The following is a 19,133-nucleotide window of genomic DNA, read 5'->3' as shown; positions in this document are numbered from 1 at the left end:
CCCAATTCAAACCTGCGGCCTTTCAGTCCAGAAGTTCAGCAGCTCAGCGCTTTAACACGCTGCGCCATCAGGGGATATTATTTCCTAAAGATTGTGAATATACAATGTTTCTGATTGGTTTTTTTTGTTTGTTGGAGGCAAGTATGAATGCTGCAATTAGGAAAAATGATTAGGATGTAATGGCCTTGCAGCTTTAAAGCCTGGCTGCTTCCTCCCTGAATTTTTTGTTGGGAGGTGTTAGCTGGCCCTGATTGTTTCCTGTCTGGAATTCCCTTGTTTTCAGAGTGGTGTTGTTTGCGATATTTTATATGCTTCTACTGTCTGTGGTCCTGAGAAAACAGAGGATTTTCCAGACTTTGATGATGGGAATACTTTGTTGGGAGGTGTTAGCTGGCCCTGATTGTTTCCTGTCTAGAATTCCCCTGTTTATTTACTGTCCTGGTTTTAGAGATTATATTGTTCTGCATTATTCTATCCCAGTAATTATTTCATATTAAAGTAGAATCTCACTTATCCAACATTCACGTATATAATGTTCTGGATTATCCAACGCAGTCTGCCTTTTCATAATCAATGTTTTTGTAGTCAGTGTTTTAAATTCATTGTGATATTTTAGTGGTAAATTTGTAAATACAGTACAGTAGAGTCTCACTTATCCAACATAAACAGGCTGGCAGAATATTGGATAAGCGAATATGTTGGATAATAAGGAGGCATTAAGGATAAGCCTATTAAACATCGAATTAGGTTATGATTTTACAAATTAAGCACCAAAATATCATCGTAGACAACAAATTTGGCAGAAAAAGTAGTTCAATACACAGTAATGCTATGTAGTAATTACTGGATTTATGAATTTAGCACCAAAATATCACAATATATTGAAAACATTGACAACAAAAATGCATTGGATAATCCAGAACGTTGGATAAGCGAGTGGTGGATAAGTGAGACTCTACTGTAAATACTACATAGCATTACTGCGCATGGAACTACCTTTTCTGTCAAATTTGTTGTATAATATGATGTTTTGGTGCTTAATTTGTATAACGATTACCTAATTTGATGTTTAATTGGCTTTTCCTGAATCCCTTCTTATTATCCAACATATTCACTTATCCTGCCGGCCTGTTTACGTTGGATAAGTGAGACTCTACTGTATATTTCCAATCTTATATTATCTGCTCAGAACTGGATTATCTGAGGCCCCTTCTTCACAGCTGAATAAAATGCACACTGAAGTGGATTATATGGCAGTGTGGAGTCAAGATAATCCAGTGCAAAGCAGATAATATAAGATTATAAATGGGAAATATAGCTGTGTGGAAGGGCCTTGAGTCTACACTGCCATATAATCCAGTGCAAATTAGATAATCTGTGGAAGAGGCCTAAGTGAGGCCTAAATCTGCCTGTCCCCTAACTGAAACCTGGCTGTCCCTTGGTTGCTAGGCAACGAAGTGGGCAGAGATTAGCCCTCTAAACTGGCAGCAATTGGATAAAAAAATTATTGCTCTCCCTCTAATTAGGACTTTATTTTTCTTTTCTTTTTGTTGTATCAACCTTGAGGCGTGGATGATGGGTTGTGTTGTCAAATTTTGAGGTTGGGGGGCCTGTACTTTTGTTGTTTTGTGAATTGCCGTGATGCCATCACTCTTTTATATATATAGAAGATTGAGTAAGTTTTGGGCCATGATACATCCCTGTCTGACTTCTTTATGAACATTGACTTTCTTGGACAGAGCTCCATTGGCTCCAATGCGCCCTTTAAGGGAAGTGTCTATATGGAGGACCTTATTCAGTTATGCCAATTTGGTCCAAAGGATATCTCTTGTATTGAATGCTTCTCTAAGATCAAGAAATGCTGTGAAGGATTCTTGCCATTCAGAGATATGCTTTGTTATAAGGTGAGGTAAAGTAAAGCAATTATCTATAGTGGTTTTTCCTGGTCTACACACCAACTGTTGTTCTACTAACATTTTTTATCAATAATTCAGTCTAAATTTTGCCTAAGAGATGTTGTATATAAATTTTGGCCCCAATGTCAATAAGGCTTATGGGTCTGTAGTTTTTGGGGTCCCTTTTTTTGTAGATTGTGTTTCTTCCTCAGCTTTCCTATGTGGTCAGTGGTTCCCTTCATGTATTGTAAGAACACTTTTTCCTCTGGGTAGATCTTTGTCTTTACAAGCTATCTACAGGCCCGCTAAGAAAATCCAACAAATGCTATGTTGAGCAAAGGACAAGAGGGATCCTCTCACCTCTGCAGGAGTCTACTGTATACCGTGACAAGTATAGCTGTGGACAAGTCTACGGAGGGCCCTCCAAACACAGCAATGCCCAAACACGGGTCAAGGAACATGAAAGGCACTGCAGACTCACTCAATCAGAGAAGCCAGCCATAGCCGAGCCCTTGAGGAACCAGCCTGGACACAGGATATTATTGTTGGAGACACAGACAGGCAGGGACCACACTCACCGCCACCACGTCGGGCAACACAGAGAAGCCACTGAAATCCACAAGAAGCAGGTGGGCAATCTCAACAGAAAGGAGGAAACCAGGAAAGTGAGCACAGTCTGGCTCCCAGTATTGAAAAACTCTAAACTCAGGACAGGAAATAAAGAGCAACACTCTGAAAACGGGAATTCCAGCCATGAATCAATCAGGGGCAGCTTACACCTCCCAACAAAGAATTCCCCCAGGCAGGAAGAAGCCAGGATGCAAGGCCATTCAATGGCAACACTCCCACTTCCCTCAGACCTCAGAACCTCTGAGGAGGCCTGCCGTAGATGTGGGCGAAATGTACGGAACATGGCCAGACAGTAATTCTGGCCATGAAAGCTTCAACAACACATTACATCAGTCAAGTTTGGAACAGCCATGAGTTGAAGGCTCCTGAAATTATGTGGCCAGCATTCTGTGAAGGGAAGAAATCATCCTTTAAAGAATACTTGGTGTCTCTGAGTGTTTGATTCACAGACTATACTTGCTCAAGCTGTACATCCAGCTCCAAAAGGTCATATTCATTTGACAGAGGTAAAGAATTGGTATTACTTTCTGAAACTGCTTGTTTGTTTACAATGTATCTGTTAACCTTCTGCTGTTTAAAAGACAAAGGTGAGATGTGTGAACCATATTGAATGTGTGAATCTTAAATGTGTGAATCTTTTCCCCATTGTCACAAGAAACAAGAGCCTAGTTATCTTTGTTTGATTATTGGTAATCTCTCCTTATGAGGGGGGAAAAGATTCCACAGTGATTTAGTGAATGGTCCACAAAGTTGTTACAAGGACTTGTAGCAGCTGAGTTACAGGCCACTGTTGGTAAGACTTAAAACAGTAAAACTATAAAACAATAAAATGCTGTAGTAAAAAATGACTTGCTAGGATGGTAATAAAACAACCAAACCACTAATTTTCCCTATTGTAGATTGCATTCTCCCTATTACAGATCACCTGTTTCACTATTATACATTAACTATTTCACATTACATTTTGCATTTCACTCTATTATATTTCTCCTTTTGTACTTCATACATTAAATATTGGATACTTCACATGACATTTTGTATATTGAATTTTCTCTGTTTCAAGTTTCATTCTCCCCCATTGCAATTGGCTTATTACACATTATATATTTAGAAAATTGTGAAGACTGTTACCTTCAGGTAGGAGGTAAGGCTGGTCTCCTCTGTGGCTCGCTGCTGCCTCCTCTTCTGTAGCACCGGCTCGCAGATCTGTGGATTCCTCTCAATCTCAGTATAAAGGTCTTGAAGGGAAATCTGGGTGTAGCTCAAGGACTGTTTCTCAAAGTCCTGTGGAGAAACCCGTTGGCAGAAGGAGAGGTACAGCGGGGACTCAGTGTCAAACTCGCCCAAGATCTCCATCACAGGCTTGCCTAGAAGGAAGTAATAGGTTTTATATTTGTTTCCCATGCTGTCAGAGTCCTGGGAATTGTAGCTTTCTGTCACAAGAGGTGGATCACACTCTCTTGGTCTGATATAGATATAGATACACACACACCTATTTGCCTTGGGGTCTCCATGAATAACCCTTTCTCCCTTGGCCTCACCTTCTTTCTATTGGCCTTGCTCCCTTTCCCCTGATCATACCCTTTCTTCTATTGGCCAACACCAATGGTACTCTTTGGTTCTTAGCCCCGCCCCTTTCTCCTCCAGCCAAGGGGGCCAGGCCCTTCCGCTGAATGATCCTCACTCACTCGCTTGGAAGAAGAGTGGATCAGGGCCGGAGGCTCATCCCGGGCAGGCGGGAAAGCCAACCTCTGGCAGCCAAAGCCTGGGACCCACTGAGCGGGAGAGGCTGGGGGAGCCCGGCTCAGGCAGAGCAGCCCATTGTGAGCTCACAGCCGGGACACGCCTCCAGGGCCCCCATTGGCCGCTCCCCACACGCCCCTCCCTGCCCTCCCTCACGCCCCTTGGCCTTTAGACACGCCCCTTTGCTCCTTGCCTCCAACCCTTTCAACATAAAATATAGCCTCTTCTGAAATTACCTAAAATAGAATCTATGCCGTGAGCATGATTTCATTCTTAGGAAGGAGAAAGGGGTGGAGCAGGACCAGACCTTTCTTCTTTATCAACTGTATTTTATTCGACTTTCATTCATATAAACCTATTTTAAAATACGTTCCATTTTTTTATTTCTGGGACAGAAAACATTAACCACTGTCTGAACCAAGCCAAGAAGCAAATTCCTATTATTTCACATGGAGAAATATAAAGATAAAGGGAGTCACTGCAACATCCTTTAGCTGGCTGGTCAAAAAAGGACATAATCAGGTTTAGACATCCAAAGCCAGGACCTACATATTTATCCATTTTGGTTCTTCCTGGACTTAAGACTGCTTCTTTAGTGTTCTCAAAGCCTGTATCCAAGAAGCCAAAATTTCTGATCAATTAAGTAAACCCATTTCAAAAAAGTGCATTTATTGGATTTAAGGTTATGTTGGTTATTTTCTCTTGCATACTTAGCTTGAGGCTGTATTTCATAATATACATGTTTATTGTACAAACTATTATTAACCATTCATAGAATTATAGAATTACTAGCTGTGCCCGGCCACACGTTGCTGTAGCAAAGTGGTGGTGGTATTGGTTAAAAATTGTTGTGAAATTTTTATTTGACGTTATTTGTATTTTTAAAAATTAATTTTATTGTAACTTATCTTTTTTATTTATTATATTTTATTATTTTCTTGTATTATTTTTAGTTATTTTCTGTTATTATAGTATTTTATCGTATTAATTTTTAGTGTTTTTATTATTTTTAGTGTTTTTTATTATTTGTATTTATTTTATTTTTATTCTATTATTTGTATGTATTATATTTTATTATTTGATTATATTATTTTTATTTGTTTTTTAATTATATTATTTTATTTTATTTAGTTTTTGTATTTATTTTAGTATTTTTGTTTCTCTTTGTATTGGGTTGCTCTGAGTTCTGTGGTCTGCCTGGTCATATTCCAAATGTATTCTCTCCTGATGTTTCGCCTGCGTGTATGGCAGGCATCCTCAGAGGTTGTGAAATGTGTTGTAACGAAAGCAAGTGGGGTTTATATATCTGTGGAATGACCAGGGTGGAAGAAAGAACTGTTGTCTGCTTTAGGCAAGTGTGAATTTTGGAATTGGCACTGAATAGCCTTGTAGCTTCAAAGCCTGGATGGTTCCTGCCTGCCTGGAATGAACAAAATGTGGCTCCCAGTATTTAAAAAAATTGTGAAATCAGGACAGTTAACTAAAAGACAGCACTGAGCAATCAGGGAATTCCAGACATGATGTCCTGAGGGCCAGCTAACATCTCCCAACAAAGGATTCCTCTCCGAAGCAGGAAGCAGCCAGGCCTTGAAGGTGTAAGGGCATTCAATGGTAATCAAGGTGGGGAAGTGGGACATTCACAGTTGCCTCAGACAGATAAGAGTTGTCCCATCGTGGATATCATGGCTGAGATAGAAACAAACATCCCACTTGTCTGTTTTCAAACAGATCTCCTAATCTCTGAGGATGCCTGGCATAGACATGGATGGCAGTTTGGCAGCAGATAGGGTCGAGAGGGGATGGGAAGTTTAATCGGCTTTTCCTGAATCCCTTCTTATTATCCAACATATTCAGTTATCCAATGTTCTGCCAGGGTGTTTATGTTGGATAAGCGAGACTCTACTATATATCTTATATTATCTGCTTAGAACTGGATTATATGAGGCCCCTTCTTCACAGCTGGATAAAATGCACACTGAAGTGGATTATATGGCAGTGTGGACTCAAGATAATCCATTTCAAAGCAGATAATATCTATATATATAAAAGAGTGATGGCATCACAGCAATTCACAAAACAACAAAAGTACAGGCCCCCCAACCTCAAAATTTGACAACACAACCCATCATCCACGCCTCAAGGTTGATACAACAAAAAGAAAAGAAAAACAAAGTCCTAATTAAAGGGAGAGCAATAATTTTTTTTATCCAATTGCTGCCAGTTTAGAGGGCTAATCTCTGCCCACTTCGTTGCCTAGCAACCAAGGGACAGCCAGGTTTCAGTTAGGGGACAGGCAGATTTAGGCCTCACTTAGACTTCTTCCACAGATTATCTAATTTGCACTGGATTATATGGCAGTGTAGACTCAAGGCCCTTCCACACAGCTATATAACCCATTTAGAATCTTATATTATCTGCTTTGCACTGGATTATCTTGAGTCCACACTGCCATATAATCCACTTCAATGTGCATTTTATTCAGCTGTGAAGAAGGGGCCTCATATAATCCAGTTCTGAGCAGAGAATATAAGATTAGAAATATACAGTAGACTCTCACTTATCCAACGTAAACAGGCCGGCAGGATAAGTGAATATGTCGGATAATAAGAAGGGATTCAGGAAAAGCCAATTAAACATCAAATTAGGTAATCGTTATACAAATTAAGCACCAAAACATCATATTATACAACAAATTTGACAGAAAAAGTAGTTCCATGCGCAGTAATGCTATGTAGTATTTACAGTAGAGTCTCACTTATCCAACGTTCTGGATTATCCAACGCATTTTTGTAGTCAATGCTTTCAATATATCGTGATATTTTGGTGCTAAATTCATAAATACAGTAATTACTACATAGCATTACTGTGTACTGAACTACTTTTTCTGACAAATTTGTTGTCTAACATGATGTTTTGGTGCTTAATTTGTAAAATCATAACTTAATTTGATGTTTAATAGGGTTATCCTTAATTCCTCATTATCCAACATATTCGCTTATCCAACGTTCTGCCGGCCCGTTTATGTTGGATAAGTGAGACTCTACTGTACTGTATTTACAAATTTACCACTAAAATATCACAATGAATTTAAAACATTGACTACAAAAACATTGATTATGAAAAGGCAGACTGCGTTGGATAATCCAGAACATTGTATAAGCGAATGTTGGATAAGTGAGATTCTTCTTTAATATGAAATAATTACTGGGATAGAATAATGCAGAACAATATAATCTCTAAAACCAGGACAGTAAATAAACAGGGGAATTCCACACAGGAAACAATCAGGGCCAGCTAACACCTCCCAACAAAGTATTCCCATCATCAAAGTCTGGAAAATCCTCTATTTTCTCAGGGCCACAGACAGTAGAAGCACATAAAATATCGCAAACAACACCACTCTGAAAACAAGGGAATTCCAGACAGGAAACAATCAGGGCCAGCTAACACCTCCCAACAAAATATTCACTCAGGGAGGAAACAGCCAGGCTTTAAAGCTGCAAGGCCATTACATCCTAATCATTTTTCCTAATTGCAGCATTCATACTTGCCTCCAACAAACAAAAAAAAACCAATCAGAAATATTGTATATTCACAACCTTTAGGAAATAATATCCCCTGATGGCGCAGCGTGTTAAAGCGCTGAGCTGCTGAACTTCTGGACTGAAAGGCCACAGGTTTGAATTGGGGGAGCGGAGAGAGCCCCCACTGTTAGCCCCAGCTTCTGCCAACCCAGAAGTTCGGAAACATGCAAATGTGAGTGCATCAATAGGTACTGCTCCGGCGGGAAGGTAACGCCGATCCATGCAGTCATCCCACATGACCTTGGAGGAGTCTCTTCGCCGGCTCTTCGGCTTAGAAATGGAGATGAACACCAACCCCCAGAGTCAGACACGACTGGACTTAATGTCAGGGGAAAACCTTTACCGTTGACCTTAACTACCACCAATTCCTCAATACTTTATTTCCCAGACCACCATGTTTCGCCACAGCAACGCGTGGCCGGGCACAGCTAGTAATATTATAAATGGGTTATATAGCTGTGTGGAAGGGCCTTGAGTCTACACTGCCATATAACCCAGTGCAAATTAGATAATCTGTGGAAGAAGACTCAGTGAGGCCTAACTGTGCCTATCCCCTGGGCTGAGTAGGTTGCTAGGAGACCAAGTGGGTGGAGCTTAGCCTTCTAACTGGCAGCAATTGGCTAAAGACAATTATTCCTCTCCATCTAATTAGGACTTTATTTTTCTTTTCTTATTGTTGTCGGAACCTAGGGGCAAGGATGGTGGATTGTGCTGCCAAATTTCTAGGTTCTGGGGCTTGTACTTTTGTTGTTTAGTGGGAGGAACGGACACCATTACTCCTTTATATATATAGATAGAATCATAGAGCTGGAAAAGACCCCAGGCAGGAAAAACACAACCAAAGCTAGAAATCCTCAAACTGTTGCCCTCTAGCTGTTTGGGCCTCCAACTCCTAGAAGCCCTGGCCAGCTTATTCAGTGGTCAGGGATTATAAGAGTTGGAGGCCTAAACATCTGGAGGGCTGCAGTTTGAGGATGGCCCCTTCTGACAAAAAAAGGAGACCCCACCATACACTGGGTTAGTGCCAGTGAGTTAAATCCTTGTGCCAGCAGGACTAATGACTTGAATTTTGTGCTGCTGAGCTCAAGGATGCTGGTTCAAATCCAACCTGGAGAGAGTGTGGTTGTGCTCCCGTCTGTCAGCTCCAGCTCCATGCAGGGACAAGAGAGAAGCCTCCCACAAGGATGGTAAATACATCAAAAACATCAGGGCAATGTCTCCTGTGCAACGTCCTTGCAGACGTCCAATTCTCTCCTACCAGAAGCAACTTGCAGTTTTTCAAGTAGCTTCTGACACGGGGGGAAAAATTAGGTGGATTCTCTCTTCCTTCCAATGGAATCCATTGCCATAGTCTCCAGGGCAGCAGACAACAAGTTTGGCCCCTTTCTCCCCCCAGGGATATCAATCCAAATATTATTTTAAAAATAATAATAAAATAATAATAAAACTTTATGTATATCCCGCCACCATCTCCCCGCGGGGACTCGGAGTGGCATACATGGGGCAGAGTCTGACAACTTAGTTGAACAAAACAAAAACATAAACACAATTCACAGTATAAAAAGATAAAAACAGTAATCTATATATATAAAAGAGTGATGGAATCAGGGCACCGAACAAAACAGTAAAACTACAGCCCCCCAACCTCGAAATTTGACAACACAACCCATCATCCACGCCTCTAGGTTGATACAACTAAAAGAAAAGAAAAATAAAGTCCTAATTAGAGGGAGAGCAATATTTGTTTTTATCCAATTGCTGCCAGTTAGAAGGCTAATTTCTGCCCACTTGGTCTCCTAGCAATCAGCTCAGCCAAAGGACAGCCAGGTTTCAGTTAGGGGACAGGCAGACTTAGGCCTCACTTAGGCCTCTTCCACAGATTATCAAATTTGCACTGGATTATATGGCAGTGTAGACTCAAGGCCCTTCCACACAGCTATATAACCCATTTATAATCTTATATTATCTGCTTTGCACTGGATTATCTTGAGTCCACACTGCCATATAATCCACTTCAGTCTGCATTTTATACAGCTGTGAAGAAGGGGCCTCATATAATCCAGTTCTAAACAGATAATATAAGATTATCAATATACAGCAGAGTCTCACTTATCCAACATAAACAGGCCGGCAGGATAAGTGAATATGTTGGATAATAAGAAGGGATTCAGGAAAAGCTGATTAAACATCAAATTAGGTAATGATTATACAAATCAAGCACCAAAACATCATATTATACAACAAATCTGACAGAAAAAGTAGATCCATGCGCAGTAATGTTATGTAGTAATTACAGTAGAGTCTCACTTATCCAACACTCGCTTATCCAACGTTCTGGATTATCCAACGCATTTTTGTAGTCAATGTTTTCAATATATCCTGATATTTTGGTGCTAAATTCATAAATACAGTAATTACTACATAGCATTACTGCATATTGAACTACTTTTTCTGCCAAATTTGTTGTCTAATATGATGTTTTGGTGCTTCATTTGTAAAATCATAACCTAATTTGATGTTTAATAGGCTTTTCCTTAATGCCTCATTATCCAACATATTCGCTTATCCAACATTCTGCCGGCCCGTTTATGTTGGATAAGTGAGACTCTACTGTACTGTATTTACAAATTTACCACTAAAATATCACAATGAATTTAAAACACTGACTACAAAAACATTGCTTATGAAAAGGCAGACTGCGTTGGATAATCCAGAACATTGTATAAGCGAATGTTGGATAAGTGAGATTCTACTTTAATATGAAATAATTACTGGGATAGAATAATGCAGAACAATATAATCTCTAAAACCAGGACAGTACATAAAGACCAATAGTCTGAAGGCAGGGAAATTGGGAATTCCACAAAGGAAACAATCAGGGCCAGCTAACACCTCCCAAGAAAGGATTCTTCCAACCCAGAAGTTCGAAAACATGCAAATAAGAGTAGATGAATGCTCCCGCAGGAAGGTACCGGCGCTCCATGCAGTCATGCCACATGACCTTGGAGGTGTCTACGGACAACGCCGGCTCTTTGGCTTAGAAATGGAGATGAGCACCAGTCCCCAGAGTCAGGCATGACTGGACTTTATTTATTTATTTATTTTTCAAACTTGTCTGGGGAAAACCTTGACCCTTGACTTTAACTACCACCAATTGCTCAATACTTTATTTCCCATACCACCAGACTTCGCCACAGCAACGCGTGGCCGGGCACAGCTAGTTTATATATAATGTATAATTAATATTATTATATTGTATTATAAGGAACAAGAAATCAAAACAAGAATATAAGAACAAGAATTAAGAACTTTCTTTATGTGTGAATATAACAGCCTTGCGTGAAGAGGAGTCCAGTCATTTTTAAACAAGATAAGTCATTGTATTGTGAATGTTACAGTTTTATGTTTTATTACATATACAATAACTTTGATCATGTAACTACCTGGTTTTGGTATTCACTTTTATTCATTGAAACAATTATGTTTAGTCTCATTTACACCTTTGTATTGTTTTTATAGTGGACTAGCTGTGCCTGGCCACGCGTTGCTGTGGCGAAGTCTGGTGGTCTGGGAAATAAAGTATTGAGGAATTGGTGGTAGTTAAGGTCAAGGGTCAAGGTTTTCCCCAGACATTAAGTCCAGTCGTGTCCAACTCGGGGTTGGTGCTCATCTCCATTTCTAAGCCGAAGAGCCGGCGTTGTCCGTAGACTCCTCCAAGGTCATGTGGGATGACTGCATGGAGCGGCGTTACCTTCCTGCTGGAGCAGTACCTATTGATGCACTCACATTTGTAAGTTTTTGAACTTCTGGGTTGGCAGAAGCTGGGGCTAACAGTGGGGGCTCTCTCCGCTCCCCCAATTCAAACCTGTGGCCTTTCGGTCCAGAAGTTCAGCAGCTCAGCGCTTTAACACGCTGCGCCATCAGGGGATATTATTTCCTAAAGGTTGTGAATATACAATATTTCTGATTGGTTTTTTTTGTCTGTTGGAGGCAAGTATGAATGCTGCAATTAGGAAAAATGATTATGATGTAATGGCCTTGCAGCTTTAAAGCCTGGCTGCTTCCTCCCTGAGTGAATTTTTTGTTGGGAGGTGTTAGCTGGCCCTGATTGTTTCCTGTCTGGAATTCCCTTGTTTTCAGAGTGGTGTTGTTTGCGATATTTTATGTGCTTCTACTGCCTGTGGCCCTGAGAAAACAGAGGATTTGCCAGACTTTGATGATGGGAATACTTTGTTGGGAGGTGTTAGCTGGCCCTGATTGTTTCCTGTCTGGAATTCCCTTGTTTTCAGAGTGATGTTGTTTGCGATATTTTATGTGCTTCTACTGTCTGTGGCCCTGAGAAAACAGGATTTGCCAGACTTTGATGATGGGAATCCTTTGTTGGGAGGTGTTAGCTGGCCCTGATTGTTTCCTGTCTGGAATTCCCTTGTTTTCAGAGTGGTGTTGTTTGCGATATTTTATGTGCTTCTACTGTCTGTGGCCCTGAGAAAACAGGATTTGCCAGACTTTGATGATGGGAATACTTTGTTGGGAGGTGTTAGCTGGCCCTGATTGTTTCCTGTGTGGAATTCCCGTTTATTTACTGTCCTGGTTTTAGAGATTATATTGTTCTGCATTATTCTATCCCAGTAATTATTTTATATTAAAGAAGAATCTCACTTATCCAACATTCGCTTATACAATGTTTTGGATTATCCAACGCAGTCTGCCTTTTCATAATCAATGTTTTTGTAGTCAGTGTTTTAAATTCATTGTGATATTTTAGTGGTAAATTTGTAAATACAGTACAGTAGAGTCTCACTTATCCAACATAAACGGGCCGGCAGAACGTTGGATAAGCGAATATGTTGGATAATGAGGAATTAAGGATAACCCTATTAAACATCAAATTAAGTTATGATTTTACAAATTAAGCACCAAAACATCATGTTAGACAACAAATTTGTCAGAAAAAGTAGTTCAGTACACAGTAATGCTATATAGTAATTACTGTATTTATGAATTTAGCACCAAAATATCACGATATATTGAAAGCATTGACTACAAAAATGCGTTGGATAATCCAGAACGTTGGATAAGCGAATGTTGGATAAGTGAGACTCTAAATACTACATAGCATTACTGCGCATGGAACTACCTTTTCTGTCAAATTTGTTGTATAATATGATGTTTTGGTGCTTAATTTGTATAACGATTACCTAATTTGATGTTTAATTGGCTTTTCCTGAATCCCTTCTTATTATCCAACATAGTCACTTATCCTGCCGGCCTGTTTACGTTGGATAAGTGAGACTCTACTGTATATTTCTCATCTTATATTATCTGCTCAGAACTGGATTATATGAGGCTCCTTCTTCACAGCTGAATAAAATGCACACTGAAGTGGATTATATGGTAGTGCGGAGTCAAGATAATCCAGTGCAAAGCAGATAATATAAGATTATAAATGGGTTATATAACTGTGTGGAAGGGCCTTGAGTCTACACTGTCATATAATCCAGTGCAAATTAGATAATCTGTGGAAGAAGCCTAAGTGAGGCCTAAATCTGCCTGTCCCCTAACTGAAGCCTGGCTGTCCCTTGGTTGCTAGGCAACCAAGTGGGCAGAGATTAGCCCTCTAAACTGGCAGCAATTGGATAAAAAAAATTATTGCTCTCCCTCTAATTAGGACTTTATTTTTCTTTTCTTTTTGTTGTATCAACCTTGAGGCGTGGATGATGGGTTGTGTTGTCAAATTTTGAGGTTGGGGGGCCTGTACTTTTGTTGTTTTGTGAATTGCCGTGATGCCATCACTCTTTTATATATATAGATAGTTGTCTTTTTGGCAACGACAGAGGTGGGGAAAGGCTTTGGCAACAAGGAAGGCAAGGAAAAGCCTTTGGCAGCAAAGAACATGGAAAGGGCTTTTGGGCCAAAGGCCTTCCCCTACCTCCCTTGCCACCAAAAGCCTTTCTATTATTATTATTATTATTATTATTATTATTATTATTATTATTATTATTATTTCTCCACCTCTCTCGCTCCAAATATGTTTTCTGCTCAGCCCTCTTATTGCCAAAAAACCTTTCCCTCCACTCCCCATGCTTTTCTTGCTTGGCAGAATGTGGTTGGAACAGATTATCTCTGGGGTACTCCTATTGTCGTTATTACTACAGTAGAGTCTCACTTATCCAACACTCGCTTATCCAATGTTCTGGATTATCCAATGCATTTTTGTAGTCAATGTTTTCAATACATTGTGATATTTTGGTGCTAAATTCGTAAATACGGCAATTACAACATAACATTACTGCGTATTGATCTACTTTTTCTGTCAAATTTGTTGTATAACATGATGTTTTGGTGCTTAATTTGTAAAATCATAACCTAGTTTAATGTTTAATAGGCTTTTCCTTAATCCCTCCTTATTATCCAACATATTCACTTATCCAACATTTTGCTGGCCCGTTTACGTTGGATAAGTGAGACTCTACTGTATTACAAATGCTGGGTGGCTATCTGTTGGAGGTACTGTACTTTGATTGTGTTTCTCTGCATAGCAGAAGGCGGTTCAACTGGATGGCTCCTAGGGTCTTCTACTGAAATAATGTTAAGTATATGTTGTTTAAAAGGTTTTGAGCATGACTGAAATATATACAATAATATAATATAATATACAAACATTTTATTGTGGCTCCATGAGAAACGTTTGCTTCAAAAAGGGCTCTGCAGCTAAGTTTGATAACTCCTAAAGGATATTCTTTTAATCCCTTCTTTTAAAACTAATCATTAATACATATGAACATATTAAACAAAGCAAATGAAATAACACAATGCAAAGTGATTAGTTTTGGGAATATAATTTTGCACTACATTAATGCTCTGAAATGCAGATTTTTATTAAGACACAGAAAAACTAACATCAACATTGAGAGATGAAGCAAAGAACCTAGCATTCTACCACTACTTTTATTAAGAATCAGTAATCATCAATGTTTTCAATAGTCTATTAATGAAAACAGTTTTATAATTTTCCAATAGGATTTTCAACAGCCCGTCTGAAACTTTTGAACAAGGATATAGCCTGTAATGAATTAAATAGAATGTTTTACTTGTTAAAACAGGATTAAAAAATCACAGAATATGAGGAAAGAGTGGCTACCACCTTGGGTTGATCATAATAACTAGACGTATCAGGACTGGAACAAATGCTTTGACAATATTATTGCACTGCTTAATTTGTGCAGACAGTAGTGCAATACTGTCAGAGCCTTTAGTCAGCCTATCAAGACAATGAATGCAACTGGCCTTGTATTCTAGTCCCTTTTTATGTAATGTTGTTAAGGTGAAAATTAGAGCTAACTTACAGTCACACACACAATTGATGATCTACAATGAAATAAAAATTCTAATTATATGTTTTGTTCACCTTTAAACAAGGATACAGGAAGGGAACACGCAAACATAAACACGAACACATCAGAATGCCAAATCCTTAATTTTATACAAGCATGTATACTGAAAATTTTATTAATTGGTCATATTACAATAATCATTTCACTTGATCATGTCCCTTTTATGGATAGATAACTATTTAATATACAGGCCATCCCCTAGGTACAAAAATCTGAATTACAAACAACGCTTAGTAAAGAATGGGGCTGAGGCAATAGTAAGAGAGAGGAATTTTCCCCAGAAGGATGGGAAATCCACTCCTGAAGAGTCATTATCATGGGGAAAAGGTGACTCTATCCCCAATCCTTATTTCTGAACAGAGGCACAGACCATAGAGGAATAACCACGAGGTGTTCACTCTTCCCTATGACATCCAAGCTGATAAATAGATGAACAAACAAATAATTAGATATAGATATATGGTTGGGGTTGCACTTTTAAAATGCACTTCTTCCGACTTACATACAAATTCAATTTAAGAACAAACCATCAGAACTTGGTTTGTAACTTGGGATTGCTTTTATATTATTTTTTCTCTTACACCTCATGTAGTATATACACTTAAATAATCAAAAATTACTCTATATACTCATATTTAAATCTTAAAAGTAATAAATAAATAAGCTCCCAAAGCATGGATCAATTTGGTCAATTAATCAATTCATGTACCTTAGCTATTACCAAAAAGGGAATTATTCTATTCTCTGAATAAAATGACAAAATGAGCTCAACTTATACATACTAATAACCTATTTTTATTTATATTCTTCACTGTATTCTTTCTCACAGGATTAACATTGTATTTGGTTTTCAACTTAACCATAATTAGAGACATATACATAGGAGGCCTTTAAGACTGTTTAGACAATATAGCAAGCCCATATATACCGTGTTTAATGTTGATGATATCCTACAAAAAATATTATAAAAAACTATGATATAAACCAAAGACACACAAAAAACTGGATAAAAAACAAATAATAAACTCTATTTCAATTCATCCATACAGAAAGGTGGCAACTATTTTAGTATATAAAGTTTGCTGGAGTATGGTTGTGTATATATGATTATATATATACACACATTATGAATGCTAATGTTTTAGCGAATGGGCAAGTAGAAATTATATTAAATTTTATATACTTTGAAACTTTGTAGAATATATTGAAACCATTTATGTAGAAAACACCTTTATATACAAATATATTTTTACACACACATATAAAACATTACAATAAAGCAATGATCCTTTGGCCTTTTGGCTTTTCTGAAGGAGTGAGGAGAAGCTTAGCCTGCCAGCCAATGCCCTTTTAATATTGCACTGCTACTTATATTTGCCAGTAGTACAACAGAAAAAGGACTCTGGACAGCAATATACAGCTATATATATTCAGTGGCTTTCCTTTCCATTTATATATAATACAGTAGTTCTAAATATCTCCGCAATCTCACTACAATATAAATTAACATACAGTAGAGTCTCACTTATCCAAGCTAAACGGGCCGGCAGAAGCTTGGATAAGCGAATATCTTTAATAATAAGGAGGGATTAAGGAAAAGCCTATTAAACATCAAATGAGGTTATGATTTTACAAATTAAGCACCAAAACATCATGTTATACAACAAACTTGACAGAAAAAGTAGTTCAATACACAGTAATGCTTTGTAGTAATTACTGTATTTACGAATTTAGCACTAAAATATCATGATGTATTGAAAACATTGACTATAAAAATGCTTTGGATAATCCAGAACGTTGGATAAGTGAGACTCGACTGTATTTTACTTTCGTGTAAACTGAAAGCCTTTCCCACAACAAGAATGTCAAAGACAGCAATCTATATATATATAAATGAGTGATGGCATCACGGCGACCGACATGATGTTTTGGTGCTTAATTTGTAAAATCATAACCTAATTTGATGTTTAATAGGCTTTTCCTTAATCTCTACTTATTATCCAGCATATTCGCTTATCCAACATTCTGCCGGCCTGTTTATGTTGGATAAGTGAGACTCTACTGTATTAATATATTTTCAATGGGCTTGAATAGATTCAAAGTAGGGGTTAACTATCACAAAATCAAATATTTTATGCAGTTTTAACATGAGGTAGATTTGTTATACAGCTAATAATGATTTTTATAATTATATAGATATAAAAGAAAACAACTAAACAAACATTTAAGAGACAGAGAACTCAAACAAATGTAGGTGGGGCTATGAAGAAAAATTGTGAACATTTCATAGAAATTTGTGAGAACTTAAATTGGGCTGTTTGTAGATACAACTTTTAAAAATATCAACAAGAAGATTGCATAAGAATGAGGTCTCATGCGGTTGCGGCTAGTATTATCGAAACAAGCCACATGGCTGCAAGCCCAATTTTATATTCTGAAACTCTAAACAATACAAATCAGATATTTTAATATATAACCAGTAAAATCGATTGGAAAACTCTTTAAAACCCATGTTTAGAAAATAGCCTATCCCTTCAAAAATAAGGCAAAGTTTATTCCGACTCTCTTCCTACTTTCTTTATAAAGTAACTTAAATTTTAAGGCAGAAGTTTGAAATAAACGAGGGAAAAGACTTTTCCACCGTTCCAAGTGCTAGCCCAGATTTCAGTTTTTGGGTATTCCAAGCTCGTTCACAAACTAGGTTTTGAGTTATGAGAAAATGAGAGGAATAACATCACTCATACGCACAAGTTTTTAAAACAACAGCCCTATTATAAATTAAATAGTCTTGCTTCTTGGATCTCCCTTTTAGCCTTTTGCTCCCGCCATTTCTACAAGTCTCCGGGATGCTACTCACATAACAGAGCACAGAGGGCAGTAGAAACAGAACGATACATATCAACATTCCTTCTTTAAATCTTAGGCATTGTATCCGCCTTAGAAAATTTACAGGAATCTGCATGAAAGAGAAAACGAGAAAGGTGAGAAGTTTGCAAAAGGAGCCAAAAAGCAAGTGTGTGTAGGGGGATTAGTTCCTCCCAATCTTGTGTAAAGGCTGCCCAAGATTTTAAAGTCAAATGATTTCTTCATTGGGAAGAAACGGCTTTTAAAAATCTTCCATTACAAACCTCACGGCTTCCCCACTCCAGCCTCCATCTTTGACTAGTTGACATTTAACTCCTCCTTGGCCTCCGATTGGCATGCGCCCTTCGCCATTGGTCCAACCTCGCGCTAGTCTTGGCTGCCGGCCTCCCATTGGCTGATGGCGGGGATATTTAAAATATCCCCCGCGCTTCGACTGGCTATCCTCATGCAGCGCGTCATATACACCCTTTAATAATGAAGAAACAATACACGTTCTTCCATTCACAATTTACCAAACTGTTTTTCTGTCCTGTCTGCCTTTATTCATTTAAATTTTCATTAATACTTAATTTAAAAGAGCTGTAATTATAGAATTAATAATGTTGAAAAGTTAAACAAGCAAAGTTACATTGTATTTTCTCTTTAGTTTGAAGAGTTTATGTAGGCTATTTAATTCTAAAAACTATTTTTAAAAATTGAAACAAAATAAAAAAAATTATTGCTAACCAAACTGTAATAATTTTTCCTTTCCCCAAAACATTCAATATTATTAGCATAGAAATGGGACATTCATTACATTGCTGCTTTTAATACTAACCAAGTTTTTTCTTTTAAGTACAGTAGAGTCTCGCTTATCCAAGCTAAACGGGCCGGCAGAAGCTTGGATACGCAAATATCTTGGATAATAAGGAGGGATTAAGGAAAAGCCTATTAAACATCAAATTAGGTTATGATTTTACAAATTAAGCACCAAAACTTCATGTTATACAACACATTTGACAGAAAAAGTAGTTCAATATGCA

The 19,133-nt window shown here is 38.1% G+C and overlaps 1 protein-coding gene across 3 annotated transcripts in view; it reads right to left on the bottom strand.

Moving 5' to 3' along the window:
* LOC134292936 (uncharacterized) overlaps window positions 1-18,469 on the bottom strand; it is a 50,561-nt gene extending 32,092 nt beyond the window's left edge. Inside the window, exons 1-3 of one of the 3 annotated variants that reach the window (XM_062958811.1) lie at window positions 18,375-18,469; window positions 18,104-18,202; window positions 3,657-3,892 (exon numbers count right to left, since the gene is read on the bottom strand). In XM_062958811.1, the coding sequence (XP_062814881.1) occupies window positions 3,657-3,892; window positions 18,104-18,143 (276 nt within the window). In that variant the 5' untranslated portion in view covers window positions 18,144-18,202; window positions 18,375-18,469. Of the gene's footprint in view, window positions 1-3,656; window positions 3,893-4,017; window positions 4,165-4,213; window positions 4,384-18,103; window positions 18,203-18,374 lie in introns of those variants that run through there. The other 2 variants (XM_062958813.1, XM_062958812.1) reach the window with 2 other exon arrangements.
* Window positions 18,470-19,133: the final 664 nt, after the last annotated feature.

This window comes from Anolis carolinensis, chromosome Y (genome assembly GCF_035594765.1).
Source record: "Anolis carolinensis isolate JA03-04 chromosome Y, rAnoCar3.1.pri, whole genome shotgun sequence".
Lineage (NCBI taxonomy): Eukaryota > Metazoa > Chordata > Lepidosauria > Squamata > Dactyloidae > Anolis > Anolis carolinensis.
The sequence above is the reverse complement of the archived record's forward strand: the minus strand, read 5'-3'. Positions and strand labels throughout refer to the sequence as shown.